At 41.9% G+C, this 17,523-nt stretch overlaps 2 protein-coding genes across 7 annotated transcripts in view; both read left to right on the top strand.

The window, feature by feature from the left end:
* LOC117510474 (kinesin-like protein KIF2A) overlaps nt 1-17,426 on the top strand; it is a 104,483-nt gene extending 87,057 nt beyond the window's left edge. For all 6 annotated transcript variants that reach the window (XM_034170201.1, XM_034170198.1, XM_034170197.1 and 3 more), the window contains 3 exons: nt 435-536; nt 6,400-6,535; nt 16,607-17,426. In XM_034170201.1, the coding sequence (XP_034026092.1) occupies nt 435-536; nt 6,400-6,535; nt 16,607-16,692 (324 nt within the window). In that variant the 3' untranslated portion in view covers nt 16,693-17,426. The remainder of the gene's footprint in view (nt 1-434; nt 537-6,399; nt 6,536-16,606) is intronic.
* Nucleotides 1-17,523, top strand: part of LOC117510476 (betaine--homocysteine S-methyltransferase 1-like) — a 366,504-nt gene that overhangs the window by 181,866 nt on the left and 167,115 nt on the right.

Raw genomic sequence — 17,523 nt, 5'->3', positions numbered from 1 at the left:
ACCTTACAACTAATTGATTAATCAGTTATGAAAACAATTGTTGGCCCTTGTCAAAAGGACACAGGTAGTGGAACTGGTAATTGAACTCGGGTCTACATATTGGTAGTCCAACTCATCTCACTGAATGACATGCGCTAATGTTTTTGGAAAAGATTAAATTACTGTAATACTTTAATATTATGATTTTTGCATTGGTCAGTCCACACACACACACACACACACACACACACACACACACACACACACACACACACACACACACACACACACACACACGTGCGCGCCCGCGCATACACACCTGACACAATTTGACAGTGATGTACACTAGACCTAACAGCAGGGGCATGGTGTTGTGTTTTCTGTAAGCTCAGACATTTGATTCTGGGTTAACGTTGTGCCTTCTGTGTAAGGTCTAAATGTGTTTCCTTTGTCAGGAGGAGGAAGTGTCTCCACAACTCTTTACTTTTCATGAAGCCGTGTCTCAGCTGGTGGAAATGGAGGAGCAGGTCCTAGAAGATCACCGTGCTGTCTTCCAGGTTGGAAGTTTGTTTTACTCCTCACTCATGCAACCATTAAACTAAAGCTCCATTTAAAAATGCACCAACATCATAAAACAAATGACATATTTACCCCTTGACCCTGGAAGGTATTGTTGTTGCCTGTGCAACTGTTCATGCCAGCCTGCAGTGCATCCAAAAAGTATTCACAGCACTTCACTTTTTCCACATTTTATGTTTCAGCAAGTAATTTTTTCCTCAAATGTCTACACACAATAATACCCCATAATGACAATGTGACTTTTTTGTGGATTTTTGCAAATTTATGAAAATTTTAAAAGATAAGAAATAAGTATTCACAGCCTTTGCCATGAAGCTCAAAATTGACATCAGGTACATCCTGTTTCCACTGATCAACCTTGAGATGTTTCTGCAGCTTAATTGGAGTCCACCTGGGGTAAATTCTGTTGATTGGACATGATTTGGAAACGTACACAGCTGTCTACATATAAGGACTCACAGTTGACTGTGCATATCACAGCACAAACCAAGCATGAAGTCAAAAGAAATGTCTGTAGACCTCTGAGACAGGATTGTCTCAAGGCACAAAGGGTACAGAAACATTTCTGCCGCTTTGAAGCAATGAGCACAGTGGCCTCCATCATCCATAAATGGAAGAAGTTCGGATCCACCAGGACTCTTCCTAGAGCTGGCCGCCTGTCTAAACTGATCGATTGGGGGAGAAGGGCCTTAGTCTGGGAGGTGACCAAGAAAAGAGCTCCAGTATTCCTGTGTGGAGAGAGGAGAACCTTCTAGAAGGACAACTATCTCTTCAGCAATCCACCAATCAGGCCTGTATGGTAGAGTGGCCAGACGGAAACCACTCCTTAGTAAAAGGCACATGGCAGCCTGCCTGGAGTTTGCCAAAAGGCATCTGAAAGACTCTCTGACCTTGAGAAACAAAATTCTCTGGTCTGATGAGACAAAGATTGAACTCTTTGGTGTGAATGCCAGAAGTCATGTTTGGAGGAAACCAGGCACCATCCTTACAGTGAAGCATGGTGGTAGCAACATTATGCTGTGGGGATGTTTTTCAGCAGCAGGAACTCAGAGGCTAGTCAGGATTGAGGGAAAGATGAATGCAGCAATGTACAGAGACATCCTGGATGAAAAGCTGCTCCAGAGCACTCTTGACCTCAGACTGTGGTGACAGTTCAACTTTCAGCAGGACAGTGACCTTAAGCAGACAGTCAAGATATCAAAGGAGTGGCTTCAGGACAACTCTGTGAATGTCCTTGAGTGGCCCAGCCAGAGCCCATGCCTGAAACCGATTGAACATCTCTGGAGAGATCTGAAAAGGGCTGCAAAGAGAAATGGGCAAAACTGCCCAGAGATAGGTGAGCTTTACTTCACTCACTCACTCATCTTCAACCACTTATCCCGGATCGGGTTGCAGGGGCAACAGCTCCAGCAGGGGACCCCAGACGTCCCCTTCCCGGGCCACATTGGCCGCCTCCGACTGGGCGATCCCGAGGCATTCTCAGGCCAGTGTGGAGATATCATCTCTTCACTTAGTCCTGGGCCTTCCCTGGAATCTCCTCCCAGATGGACTTGCCTGGAACACATCCCTAGGGAGGCGCCCAGGTAGCATCCTTACTAGATGCCTGAACCACCACAACTGGTTCCTTTCAACATGAAGGAGCAGCGACTACTCCGAGTTCCCCATGGATGACCGAGCTTCTCAACCTATCTCTAAGAGACACACCAGCCACCCTCCTAAGGAAGCCCGATTTGGCCGCTTGTACCCTCGATCTAGTTCATTCGGTCATGACCCAACCCTCATGACTATAGGTGAGAGTAGCAATGATGATTGACCAGTAGATCAAGAGTGTTGCCTTTTGGCTCAGCTCCCTTTTTCATCACAACAGTATGGCAGAGCAAATGCAATACTGTCCCTGCTGCGCCAGTTCCCTGACACTAATTGTTGAAGCTTTGTTGGTGGAATTCTGTCCCATTCTTGCTTGATGTACAACTTCAGTTGTTCAACAGTCCGGGGTCTCCGTTGTCATATTTTACGCTTCATAATCCGCCACACATTTTCAGTGGGCGACAGGTCTGGACCGCAGGCAGGCCAGTCTAGTGCCCGCACTCTTTTACTATGAAGCCACGCTGTTGTAACACGTGCAGAATGTGCCTTGGCATTGTCTTGCTGAAATAAGCAGGGACGATCCTGAAAAAGACATTGCTTGGATGGCAGCATGTGTTGCTCCAAAACCTGGATGTACCTTTCAGCATTGATGACGCCATCACAGATGTGTAAGTTGCCCATGTCATGGACACTAACACACCCCCATACCATCACAGATGCTGTCTTTTGAACTTTGCACTGGTAACAGTCTGGTTGGCCTTTTTACTCTTGTCCAGAGGACATGACATCCATGATTTCCAAAAACAGTTTGAAATGTGTACTCATAAGACCACAGCTCACTTTTGCATCTGTCCATTTCAAATGAGCTTGGGCCCAGAGAAGGCGGTGGTATTTCTGGATGTTGTTGATGTATGGCTTTCGTTTTGCATGGTAGAGTTTTAACTTGCACTTATAGATGTAGTGATGAACTGTATTAACTGACAACTGTTTTCTGAAGTGTTCCTGAGCCCAGGGGTAAGATCCTTTACACAATGATGTTGGTTTTTAATGCAGTGCTGCCTGAGGGATCGAAGGTCACGGGCATTCAGTGTTGGTTTTCGGCCTCACCGCTTACGTGTAGAAAGTTCTCCAGATTCTCTGAATCTTCTGATTATATTGTGGACTGTAGATGATGGAATCCCTAAATTCCTTGCAATTGAACTTTCAGAAACATTGTTCTTAAACTGTTGGATTATTTTTTCATTGGTGATCCTCACCCCATCTTTGCTTGTGAATGGCTGAGCCTTTTGGGGATGCGCCTTTTATACCCAATCATAACACTCGCCTGTTTCCAAACAGGTGTTCTTTGAGCATTCATCAACTTTCCTAGTCTTTTGTGCCCCATCCCAACTTTTTTGAAACATGTTGCAGGCATCCATTTCAAAATGAGCAAATATTTGTACAAAAACAATAAACTTTGAGTTTGAACATTAAATATCTTGTCTTTGTGGCGTATTCAATTGAATATAGTTTGAAAAGAATTTTCAAATCATTGTATTTTGTTACACAACGTCCCAACCTCATTGGATGGGGTTGTAGACTGGATGGGCATACTCCCAGACACCCTCCAGGATCTTTTTGAGAGTGAAGAGCTGGTCGGTTGTTCCACGACCAGGACGGAACCCGCATTGTTCCTCTTCAATCACAGGTGACTATTGGCTGAACCCTCCTTTCAGCACCTTGGAGTAGACTTTACCAGGGAGGCTGAGTAGTGTGATGTAATTGGCACACACTCTCTGGTCCCCTTTTTTTTAAATATGTGGACCATTAGCCAAATTTATCGCTCTTTGGGCTCTTAAGAGGTGTGAGTTGAAGATGTCTGTCAGTGGGCTCCTCCAGATGTTCCCATTTCACCCACACTATCTCATTGGGCTTACCTGGTCTTTCTGTAAATGTAAGCTAAGCTTGTGGCATCATATTCAAGAAGACACGAGGCTGTAATTGCTGTCAAAGGTGCAACAACAAAGTATTGATCAGAGTGTGAATTATGTACACATTAGTTTTTTGTTTTTTAGAAATTTGCATAAATAAAAAAAATCATGTTGTCATTATGGGGTGTTGTGAGTAGAAATTTGAGGGGAAAAAATTATTTACTCCATCTTGGAATAAAGCTGTAACATAACAAAATGTGGGGAAAAAAGAAAGAGCTGTGAATACATTCCTGATGCACTGTACCTTATGAATGACTCGTCTATCTCACCAGATGTCTGCTGAGATGCTGAGATAGAAGTCTTATTAAATTTTGTACAATCTTCTTATGTAAAGCATAACAAACAGTCACTTAACTTTAATGTTCATCTGTTGAATAAAAACTGTCATATTTTGATTTATTTGCTACAAATTAAGGAAGCTGTGTGAAAATCCACTGTGTGTGTGATTCCATGTTTGGCAGCAGTTGTATTCGCGTGGTGTGGTTTGTAAAAAATAAAATATTTATTAATCACTTAATGTGTAGATCTTTACACATCATAAATTGTGATATTGCTGCAGGAAGGCATGAACAATGAATTCCATTTACCGTGGCTGTGGCACATCATGCACTGTGATACAACCCCTGGCAATAATTATGGAATCACCGGCCTCGGTGGATGTTCATTCAGTTGTTTAATTTTGTAGAAAAAAAGCAGATCACAGACATGACACAAAACTAAAGTCATTTCAAATGGCAACTTTCTGGCTTTAAGAAACACTATAAGAAAGCAAGAAAAAAAAATTGTGGCAGTCAGTAACGGTTACTTTTTTAGACCAAGCAGAGGGAAAAAAATATGGACTCACTCAATTCTGAGGAATAAATTATGGAATCACCCTGTAAATTTTCATCCCCAAAATTAAAACCTGCATCAAATCAGATCTGCTTGTTAGTCTGCATCTAAAAAGGAGTGATCACACCTTGGAGAGCTATTGCACCAAGTGGACTGACATGAATCATGGCTCCAACACGAGAGATGGCAATTGAAACAAAGGAGAGGATTATCAAACTCTTAAAAGAGGGTAAATCATCACGCAATGTTGCAAAAGATGTTGGTTGTTCACAGTCAGCTGTGTCTAAACTCTGGACCAAATACAAACAACATGGGAAGGTTGTTAAAGGCAAACATACTGGTAGACCAAGGAAGACATCAAAGCGTCAAGACAGAAAACTTAAAGCAATATGTCTCAAAAATCGAAAATGCACAACAAAACAAATGAGGAAAGAATGGGAGGAAACTGGAGTCAACGTCTGTGACCGAACTGTAAGAAACCACCTAAAGGAAATGGGATTTATATACAGAAAAGCTAAACGAAAGCCATCATTAACACCTAAACAGAAAAAAAACAAGGTTACAATGGGCTAAGGAAAAGCAATCGTGGACTGTGGATGACTGGATGAAAGTCATATTCAGTGATGAATCTCGAATCTGCATTGGGCAAGGTAATGATGCTGGAACTTTTGTTTGGTGCCGTTCCAATGAGATTTATAAAGATGACTGCCTGAAGAGAACATGTAAATTTCCACAGTCATTGATGATATGGGGCTGCATGTCAGGTAAAGGCACTGGGGAGATGGCTGTCATTACATCATCAATAAATGCACAAGTTTATGTTGATATTTTGGACACTTTTCTTATCCCATCAAATTGAAAGGATGTTTGGGGATGATATCATTTTTCAAGATAATGCATCTTGCCATAGAGCAAAAACTGTGAAAACATTCCTTGCAAAAAGACACATAGGGTCAATGTCATGGCCTGCAAATAGTCCAGATCTTAATCCAATTGAAAATCTTTGGTGGAAATTGAAGAAAATGGTCCATGACAAGGCTCCAACCTGCAAAGCTGATCTGGCAACAGCAATCAGAGAAAGTTGGAGCCAGATTGATGAAGAGTACTGTTTGTCACTCATTACGTCCATGCCTCAGAGACTGCAAGCTGTTATAAAAGCCAGAGGTGGTGCAACAAAATACTAGTGATGTGTTGGAGCGTCCTTTTGTTTTTCATGATTCCATAATTTTTGCCAGGGGTTGTACTGTGCACGTAGTGTCTGTCACGGAAATGAAACAGTTAAAAAAATGTCTTAGTTTGTGATAATTAAACAACTTTTGGAGTCATAATATCGTTGGTCACAGACAGAAAAAGGCTTGTTACTTATTGAAAACCAAAGAGGCAGGTGTTTTTTGTACACTGATGCTAATATCAAATTAAAAAAACAAAAACTCCATGCTTCTTCTCTGAGCAGGAATCTATCAGGTGGTTAGAGGATGAGAAGGTGCTACTGGAGATGACTGAGAAGGTGGATTATGATGTGGAGTCATATGCTACTCAGCTGGAGCAGATCCTGGACCAGAAAATAGAAATCATCACTGAGCTCCGAGGTATGAACCCATGCACGTAAAACAGTTTGACTTGATAGCGTGTTTTCTGGACATTCAGTCATTGCAGATAGCCACATGAAGAGCAGTTCACAACAGAACATTAATGCACCACCAAAATACTGCAGAGTGAAACCATCAATAAAATCAACTTAGCTGTCGTGTGTGTTAAAGCCTACGACGCTTTGATGGGTCCATCAGTGAAAGTTCTTGGGGCAGAAACCTCTTTTTGTGGTGTTGGTACTTCTGTTGTGTTGTGGCTATCTGCAGCATGTTGTGCATCATCTGAATTTGAAGTAAACTCATATCAGATCAAATGTTCACATGCTGAAGGCTGTACTTGTCTGTTCTCTATTTGCAAGTACAGTAAAACTCACCTAAACAGTCGTCGTATAAATCGGATATTCACACTCACTGCACAAAAACAAAAGTCACAATGCTTTTGTATGGTTTTCCAAGTAATAAACACCGAATATAATGGATATTCACTCACATCGGACAAAACATCCCTTCTGATTGTAATGCATTTTCATTGAAAACCCCTCTCATGTAGTGGACTAAGCAGTCTGGACGTGCCCACTAACACATGAGATGAAGTTCAGCACTGACACTCACCAATTCAAGGAAAGTGGGTACCGTATTTCTGTGATTAAAAGACCGGCTGTTTATTGCTCAGACCCGGCACCTAAACAAGGCATGCCTTTATTAAAGGCTGGTGATTATTAACAAAATGCTGCTTGTTGCCTGCAGTGTAATATGGTATTAAGTTTCACACACATCCCTGGGTGTGAGGAACCAAACCGCTTTAGATCAGAGCCATCTGCATGGCTGCAAACCCTCTCCATAGCCTGAAGCAAACCTGCTAAAGGTTTATTTATTTATATAGTCCTTTCCACAGTCCAGAGGGTGGCCAGTGTACTTCACACACAGATAAAAGCACAGAATAACTTAAAACCCTAAGACAATAAACAAATTTAAAACAGACACATCAATAAAAATATACATCCAAAAATATTTGCAGATAAGAACTAAATAAAATGTCAGCGCGCTGCTGGTTGGGCAAAAGCCATTCTAAAAAGGAAGGTTTGTAATCTATATTTAAAAAGACCAAGGTCAGTGATGGTGCGGATCTTGGGGGGGCTTCTTCCACAGTCTGGGTGTAGCCACAGAGAAAGCCCAGTCTCCCCAGTGGCAGTATCTGGACCTCAGAACCTCTAGTGCACACTGGTTAAACAATCGCAAAACTCTGTTTTGGTCCCGATGTGTCAGCAGCTCAGCTAAATATGATTGGGCCAAACCATTCAGAGCTTTAAAAACAGCCTTAAGAATTTTAAAATCAGACTGAGACCACATGGACTGTGATTTGTCACTTCTATATTTACACTCCTTCCTCTCCTGTTATATTTTAAAAGTTTTTGCAGTGCACCCACGGATTGGCAAAAAAGTCTGCAAATATGACCAACTTTACAACATGGAGTCGGAAAAAGATGCTTCAATGACCTGCAATTGATGGAAAATTGTATGTACCATATTGTTATATGGAGGTTGACGATTGCATAAAGAATTGGAGCTCATTGAGGGACAAATTAATCTGGAAAAGACCACTGTTCCTGTGGCAAACTGCATAAAGACGCGACAGAGAACTTTAGAGTCACATGTACGAGTACGTCAATGTCATTGCATGGCCACGGAATTAGAGTTGCAGAAGCATAAATCAGGCTTTAAGATTTTAAGGTACCACTCTGCAACAGACTTAGAAAAAACAGATGTCCATTTTATAAACATAACAGATTTAAATGATAAAGGACAAATCACTGGTCAACCTGAATCCATTATATGTGAGTTCTGTAGTTTCTCAGTTTGAAAGGATTTGATGCCTGTTGATAAATGGATGCAGGTGTTGTGTGTTTCTGCATGTCTAAAGGTCCGGTCACACGGCATATGACGATTCCTGAACAAAGGGGGAAAAAAAAACAAAACACAAATTGTTGAGAAAAGGTGGACGAACGAGCTTTCTTACTGAATAGCCAGCGAATCAAGAGCCCAAAAGGGATGAAAATGGAACAAAACGAGGGCTTCCAGTTTGGCTACGGAGGAAGATGGTCGCATAAAGTGAGAGCTCCGCGCAGCTGGGCTATTTAACCCACTGTCATTAACTTGATACGAGACTTTTGGCATCTACTATTCAAATATGAGTGGGGGGGCCAGATCTAAGAACAAGATGATGCCAGAAAAACAAGAGAAAGAAACACCGTCTCCGGGCACGCAGATCACAGCTGATGCTAACGCTAAGGGGGCAGAATATGGCGGTGACCCGACAGAATCCTTTCACGCTTCTTTAATAAAAATAAGTGAACAAATCGCTTCTTTAAGAACGGAGTTAAAAACGGACTTGGACACATTCAGAAATTATTTCAAGCAAGACGTGAAGAAGGAGTTGAACAAACTCAAGCAGCAGATGGATCAGCAGCTAACCACCGTATCACTTTCGATTCAGGACTAGAGTGAGAAACTTGGGGAGGCCGCTGCACGAATTGACGAGCTGGAAACATGGTCAGCCACGGTACATGAGGCACTCCAACAGTCACTTAAAGACCAGAGGGTGCTGCTGAACAGGGTCAACGACCTAGAATCGAGGTTAAGGAGGAATAATTTAAGAATTTACAGAGTGCCTAAAGGAGCGGAGGGGTCCTCAGTGCTACAGTTTGTGGAGAAATTGATAATTGACGAGAAGCTAATTGAAGATGGGACGGATCTACAAATACAACGTGCACACCGCTCACTCGCTTCAAAGCCGAACCCCAGTGCACCGCCTAGATCCATAGTGGTCAATTTTCTCCAGTTCAAGGTAAAAGAAACAATCCTCAAACAAGTTTGGCAAAAGAAAATCTTATTTGGCGGAAAGACTTTGTCGTTTGACCATGATTATACCTCAGACGTGGTGCAGTGCTGCAAAGCCTATAAATGTTAAATCTGTTTTGAAAGAGAAGGGCATTAGCTTCCAGACGCCTTTTACGCGTATGCGTATTCACTGGGAGAGCGGCTCGCAGATCTATAACAGCGCCAAGGAGGATTTGCGCAACAGGAGTTTCCCCGTCAGATGCGCGAGTGAGGATGACTCCAGTGGCTCTACAGCGGTAGCGCTACAAGGACTGGACCAGACAGTGCAATGGCAACGTGTCCAACATCGCGGATCTGCAGCTCAGCGTGCACGAGAGCGCCTGCAGGAATTTCATCGTAATAATGCCACTTGTTTTAATTGGCCAAATGAGAGGATGCTGCCTGGGAGAATGAACACTGTAGGCACAAACTATAGTTTAAAATAAGTTTTGATCAAGAACTGCATGCATAATATTTTATTAAGAATTGTTTGATTATTATCATCTATAAATCTGATTAGCCCAGCTGGAGGGGACCTATAGTACCTGAGGTAGAACGAGTGGTAAGCTTTTGGGAGGGCAGCCACTAGTTCTGGGAGGGGCCCTCTCTTTCAGGGGGGCTTTCCCCCTCACCTGGTAAAGGGTCGGGGAGGGTTTTGGTATACCCCACCTTGGGAGTCTTTGTTGTTCATTTTAGGTTTGGTTCTTTTTTTTTGTTTTTTGTTAAATGGTTTTCGCTCTTAGAGAACAGTTGTTTTTTGTTTGGGAGGTTTAGCCATTATCATAATGAATGGGCTTCAGCATGATACAGAGTCAACAGTTGAGATTTATTACATTGAATGTCAATGGACTAGGTAATCCAGTAAAGAGGTCACAGGTCATGACTAAGCTAAAAACAAGATAATGTGCACATTATTTATTTGCAAGAAACGCACTTGTCAGCCCAGAAGCATGATAAACTTGTTAAGTTTGGATATAATAATGTGTTTTACAGCTCACATGCTGAGAGTCATAAGAGAGGGATAGCGACACTTATCTCTAAATCTGTGAAATTCAAAGAACATAAGGTAATAAGAGATGACCAGGGAAGGTATGTCATAGTAAAGGGTATAATAGAAAATACAACTCTAACTTTGATAAACATCTATGCACCCCCAGATAGTGATGGATCCTTTTATAAAATGCTGTTTGATGTTGTTACAGTGGAGGCAGAGGGGATATGTGTTTGTGCTGGAGACTGGAACGCAGTTCTAGATTTAAAATGGGACTCTACTAGTAAGAATAGAAATAAGTAAAACCTAACAAGAATACTTAATACAACTTTAGAGGAAATTGGCATGGTGTATGTGTGGAGACTTTTTCACCCGTCAGAGAAAGATTACACCCATTACTCGGTGCCTCACTCTGTTTACTCAAGGATAGATTATTTTCTAATGAAAAAGGAGGACTACTATAGAGTATTAGAATGTAGAATTGGAGTTGCAGATGTGTCAGACCATAATTCAGTTTATTTAACTATTCAATTAGACAAGAGGCAGAAAAATACTGTATGGAGATTTAATGTTGGACTATTGAACAATCAATCAGTTACCGAATATATCAAGCAAGAAATAAAACTATTTATTGAACAGAATGATGACGGCCAAGTTGACCCTTCAATAGTATGGGATACGCTCAGGGCAGTATTGCGTGGAAAAATCATAGCCAAGACAACATACATACAGAGAATTAGAACGGAACAATATCTAAAACTAACAAATGACTTGAAAGACCAAGAACACAAATTGAAATTAAAGAAAGATCAAGAGACACAAAATAAAATACAAAAGTTGAAATCAGAGCTTGTAAATTTTTTAGATCAGGAAATAGAGAAAAAAAGTAGATATTTCAATCAGACATATTATGAACTTGGCCCAAAGTCAACCAAATTACTTGCCCGTAGATTATGTAAACAACAAGCTGACGCTGCAATCCTTAAAATAAGAGATCCAATTTCACAAAAATTTGAGACAAATCCCAAGGAGATAGAAAAAACTTTTTATAAATATTATAGCACGTTGTATTCACAAGAGGGTGCCCCTGACAAGGAATCAGCTCAAATGTTTTTAGATCAGCTAGACCTTCCTTACATTGGGGAAATACAAAAAAAAAAATCACAAGTGAAATTACCATGAAAGAATTGGATAAAGCAGTAAGTAGTTTAAAAACAGGTAAGGCTCCAGGTAGTGACGGCTTCCCCACAGAGTGGTATAGGGTATTCGGGGAGGACCTGAAGCCACTCCTTCTTAGAGCCCTCAACTATGTTCACAAGGAGGGTAGAACGCCACCATCATGGAGGGAGGCAATTGTAACTCTAATCCCTAAAGAGAACAAAGATACAGAAAATTGTGCTAGTTACAGGCTAATATCAATTTTAAATGTTGACTACAAATTATACACATCCATTATTGCCAAGAGAGTTAATACAGACATAATAGATGAGGACCAGACTGGCTTTATAACAGGGAGGCAAAGTCATGACAGTATTAGAAGAACCCTCCATATACTACATAACATTACAAAATCAAACTTGAAAGCAGCCCTAATCAGCCTCGACACTGAGAAGGCGTTTGACCGAGTGGATTGGGATTTCTTATATTTGACGTTAGATAAGTTTGGTTTCACTGAAGATTCAATTAGGTGTATAAGGGCAATTTATCAAAAACCAACAGCAAGAATAAAGGTGAATGGTTCATTGACAGAGCGTTTTGAGTTGAGTACAGGAACTCGACAAGGGTGTTGTTTGAGTCCCACCTTATTCGCTCTATACATCGAACCGCTGGCCCAGGCAATACAGCAATGTGATGACCTGAAGGGAGTTGAGATAGGTGGAAGAGAGCAAAACATTGGTTGATTAGTGATTAGTGCACAGGTGTGCCTTAGACTGTCCACAATAAAAGGCCACTCTGAAAGGTGCAGTTTTGTTTTATTGGTGGGGGGGATACCAGTCAGTATCTGGTGTGACCACCATTTGCCTCATGCAGTGCAACACATCTCCTTCGCATAGAGTTGATCAGGTTGTCAATTGTGGCCTGTGGAATGTTGGTCCACTCCTCTTCAGTGGCTGTGCGAAGTTGCTGGATATTGGCAGGAACTGGTACACGCTGTCGTATACGCCGGTCCAGAGCATCCCAAACATGCTCAATGGGTGACATGTCCGGTGAGTATGCCGGCCATGCAAGAACTGGGACATTTTCAGCTTCCAAGAATTGTGTACAGATCCTTGCAACATGAGGCCGTGCATTATCCTGCTGCAACATGAGGTGATGTTCTTGGATGTATGGCACAACAATGGGCCTCAGGATCTCGTCACGGTATCTCTGTGGATTCAAAATGCCATCAATAAAATGCACCTGTGTTCTTCGTCCATAACAGACGCCTGCCCGTACCATAACCCCACCGCCACCATGGGCCACTCGATCCACAACATTGACATCAGAAAACCGCTCACCCACACGACGCCACACACGCTGTCTGCCATCTGCCCTGGACAGTGTGAACCGGGATTCATCCGTGAAGAGAACACCTCTCCAACGTGCCAAACCCCAGCGAATGTGAGCATTTGCCCACTCAAGTCGGTTACGATGATGGAGTCAGGTCGAGACCCCGATGAGGACGACGAGCATGCAGATGAGCTTCCCTGAGACGGTTTCTCTCTGTTTGTGCAGAAATTCTTTGGTTATGCAAACCGATTGTTTCAGCAGCTGTCCGACTGGCTGGTCTCAGACGATCTTGGAGGTGAACATGCTGGATATGGAGGTCCTGGGCTGGTGTGGTTACACGTGGTCTACGGTTGTGAGGCTGGTTGGATGTACTGCCAAATTCTGTGAAACGCCTTTGGAGACGGCTTATGGTAGAAATGAACATTCAATACACGAGCAACAGCTCTGGTTGACATTCCTGCTGTCAGCATGCCAATTGCACGCTCCCTCAAATCTTGCAACATCTGTGGCATTGTGCTGTGTAATAAAGCTGCACCTTTCAGAGTGGCCTTTTATTGTGGACAGTCTAAGGCACACCTGTGCACTAATCATGGTGTCTAATCAGCATCTTGATATGGCACACCTGTGAGGTGGGATGGATTATCTCAGCAAAGGAGAAGTGCTCACTATCACAGATTTAGACTGGTTTGTGAACAATATTTGAGGGAAATGGTGATATTGTGTATGTGGAAAAAGTTTTAGATCTTTGAGTTCATCTCATACAAAATGTGAGCAAAACCAAAAGTGTTGCATTTATATTTTTGTTGAGTACAATAAAAATGAACCTTCTGCCAAGATTACTTTATTTATTTTAAGCACTTCCTGTTGATGTACCGTCTAAGCAATTGTCAGAGTGGGATAAGATGATATCCAGATTTATTTGGAGTGGGAATAGAGCCAGAATCAGATATTCAACATTACAGTTGCCTAAAGATAAAGGAGGTATGGCCCTTCCTAATTTGAAACTGTATTTTTATGCTGCACAGCTCCATTACCTCTGTTGCTGGTGTGACCCTAATTATTTTGCTAGATGGAAAGAGGTGGAGACGTATTCCTGGGTAACAGGTACAGACTTACTTGGGCGAGGACAGTATACCCGATGCTTTAAAAAATGATCTTAATCCAGTGACTAAATATGCATTGGATATTTGGTTCAAGTTGGCGAGACAATTTAAATTGAATGAAGGAAAATTCTAAAATGGATAGCCTTTGATAAAGACTTTAAGCTTTCAACATTTAAGAGCTGGAGCTGAAAAGGCCTCACTGCCTTTTATACAGTGGTGAAGAATACTGAGATGAGGAGTTTCCAGGAATTGAAGGATAAATTTGGACTTAGCAATCAGGATCTCTTTCGATATTTGCAGCTCAGAGAATATTACAATAAGGACATAAAATTCAACGGGAGTGACAAAACTAATGCAGTCTTGGATCTGTTGCTGGCATCATATGATTCAAAAACTCAAAAAATTATTTCCCGATTATATGTTAGCCTAATGGTCAACCATAAATACTCTACTGTCTGTCAAAAATAAATGGGAAAAAGAGATGCTTATCACAATCTCTGATGAAGAATGGCTTCAAATATGTAAATTGGCTCAGTCCTCAACCTGTTCACTTAAGTGGCAGGAATTTAACTGGCAAAATCTTATTCGCTTTTTTATCACTCCATCAATAAAGAGTAAACAACTAAATGCCGCAGGTCTGTTGGAGGCAATGTGGGGCGGATGATGCCAACCATACTCATGTTTTTTGGAGTTGCCCAAAAATTATACAGTTTTGGAACACTGTATGGTTGACCTTAAACAAAATTTTTGAAATACCCTATTCCCATGACAGGTACAATTTTATATCTGGGTAGCATAACGAAGGTGATTAGAACAGATGATCATTACCTGATTAAAATGCTCCTGACAGCTGCTAGAAAAGCAATAACCAGGAAATGGTTCAAGCTTGAACCTCCCACCTACAACCAATGGACTGAGATTGAGACACACACTCTGAGACTCAAGGAAGCAGTATTTAAAGATAAGTGGGATAAATGGATTACCTACAAAGGAACACAGACAGACACTGAATAGATCTTACTATTCTGATGTATCATTTGTTACCTCCCTCTGTTTACATTGTTCTTATTGTTTGTTTGTTCAGGCACTGGCCTTGTTTCTGTTCTTTTAAATTGTGCAAAAATTAATAAAATTTTAAGTGAGAAAATGGAACAAAACGAAACCAAAGCTAACGTTGCTCTTGGAGCTTTAAACGAAATGTGCCTGGAGCCACAGCTGGAGCAGTGTGTGTCTCCATCTCTGAGTTCCAGGACTCGGCGCTGGGACGCATGATCCTACCCACTATGGAGATCTGTGTGCACGGTGGTGGATCCACCTGCTCTGGTTCCGCGTCCAGAACAAAAGAGGGATCATCTCATCAGAATCCTCACTGTCTGGTTGAGCCTCTGACGACATGATGTGCACTCCCTCTTGCTCCAATTTAAAAACAAACAAAAAAAACCCCCAACTAAACCGCTTGTTCAAGATTTATGACGCCTCATTTTTACAAAAAAAAAAAAAACACCACACTAACCACACATGCTAAATATGCCACTATAATTATACACACTGCAAACATGCCGAATATTTTTCAAGTACCAAAACTCTAATCGCTGTCTGTACACTCAAAATACGCGCGTGAGGGAGGGAGGGAGAGAGAGAGGCTATACGGAAACGCGTCTGATCACGCTCCTGCAAAGCCCCTACTGTGAACAAATACACAGCCATCAAGCTCACTTGCTCAAAATTTTGAACTGTCAGATGCTGAAAGGGCCAGCAGGCTCTTCCTTCTGCATGAGCTCGAAAACAGAATGCTGCAGCTCCGGCCGGACTTTTTGTGCAACAACTCTCTCATGTGCACACACTGCTGGAACAACGCCACGATCACAGGCTGCAGTGCACTGGCGGAGGAGGCGGACAAATTCGTCCTGACCGGCCAGCAAGATGGCATGACTGTGGCAGCACTCGCCACATCACATGCAGCGGCAGAAGCCACACACCAGCACTGCCGTGGAGGGAGCTGCATCGCTCCCTCCACTGCAGCGCTCACAAACTGGCTTCTGTACTGTGTGAAAACATTGAGCTGGTCAAACAAAGTCAAACTAAATGCCAACATTACAAAAACTAAGCAAACGATAAAAAAAAAACATCAAGAACTACAGCAAAATGAAATACAGACAAATTGAGGTTTTCTGCGGTATTCGTTCAAATTTTTCAACAGTTCAAAAATCCTGACGAAGTGCCAGCTGCAAGAACGAAGCTGCGTGAAGGTTTAATGCCAACGAAAGTCCAGATTTCGTGTTTCGTTTTTGGCTTCATTGCCCTTCGTTAAGTGCCGTGTGACCGGGCCTCAAGTCTTGTGGCACATCTTGACCACAGTAAATGAGTGATCATTGTGGCATTTTGAAGGCAAGTGTTTTCCAGCTGAAGTTGTGCTACACTATGTAATTTTTGCTGAGTGTTACAAAACTTTACAATATTTCATTGAGGAAAAAGTGACATATGGCATCTTGCTGATGCGAACTTTGGGGTTTCAGAGTGCTGTGTATTCAGCGACAGGGAAAAACTGTAAAGCTTTTCTGTGGATATTTGAGTGGTTTGTAATTGAAATCTGTTACTTTCTTTGGGCAGATAAAGTGAAGTCATTCCGCTCGGCACTGCAGGAGGAGGAGCAAGCCAGTAAGCAGATCAACCCCAAGAGGCCACGAGCTCTTTAAATGCACAAAACTCTTAACCACTAGCATTTTGAAACAACTCTGCCTTTCGTCATCAGCTGTGAACTGTAGTAAACCCACAGACTAAATGCAGTGATCAGCTGTTCTGCACGTTTTTCATCTCCTCCTCATTGGCCGAATTTGGTGTCCGGCAGCTGCTGATGAGCTGAACACAGCTGTGAGGAGCAAAAGATGCAGGTGATTTGAAGAGCACTGAGTTAAAGGAACAACTGTGGCAACTAGATTTTCCCCCCCCTCCCTCTCCACTGAGACTGTAGATTCCCCTCACCGTCTTCTATTTAAATTATTTTCTTTTGTACTTGTTTGTACTTTGTTTGACTGGACTTATTTTTGACCTGGTTTTCAGAGATTGTTTTTTGGAGGTTTACAAAACACCAGTATTCTGGGATTGCTCTGTAAGTGTATGTAAAGCCACTGTCCTTCATTTTCATGCTTCTAGATTCTCAGTCCGCAGTGTCGTCTAGTCTCATCTCTTCTTCGTTTTCTGTAATTTTGACGGTTTTTAAGAAGCTTTGAACCACACTGAGCTGCTTCTTTTGCATTTTCTTTCCTCATGTTCCTGAGGTTTGTACATGTAGTTTGTTTGTGCCACATCCATTGTATGTGGCAGTTAACTTAAGAACTTAATGTAAACATGTTTTCCACCTGTTGTAACTCTTTGATATAAAAATGGAAGTAGAAAAACTATTAATAAATGTATAGTTAAGATTAATGACTTACAGTCTGTTACGTTGCTCAGTGTTTGCACCAGATGTAATGCTGGATGAAGTAATAAAAATTCATACCTTTCAGTTGGATGGTTTGTTGATGTAA

This window comes from Thalassophryne amazonica, chromosome 5 (assembly GCF_902500255.1).
Source record: "Thalassophryne amazonica chromosome 5, fThaAma1.1, whole genome shotgun sequence".
Classification (NCBI taxonomy): domain Eukaryota; kingdom Metazoa; phylum Chordata; class Actinopteri; order Batrachoidiformes; family Batrachoididae; genus Thalassophryne; species Thalassophryne amazonica.
This window is presented reverse-complemented; position numbering and strand designations above follow the sequence as displayed.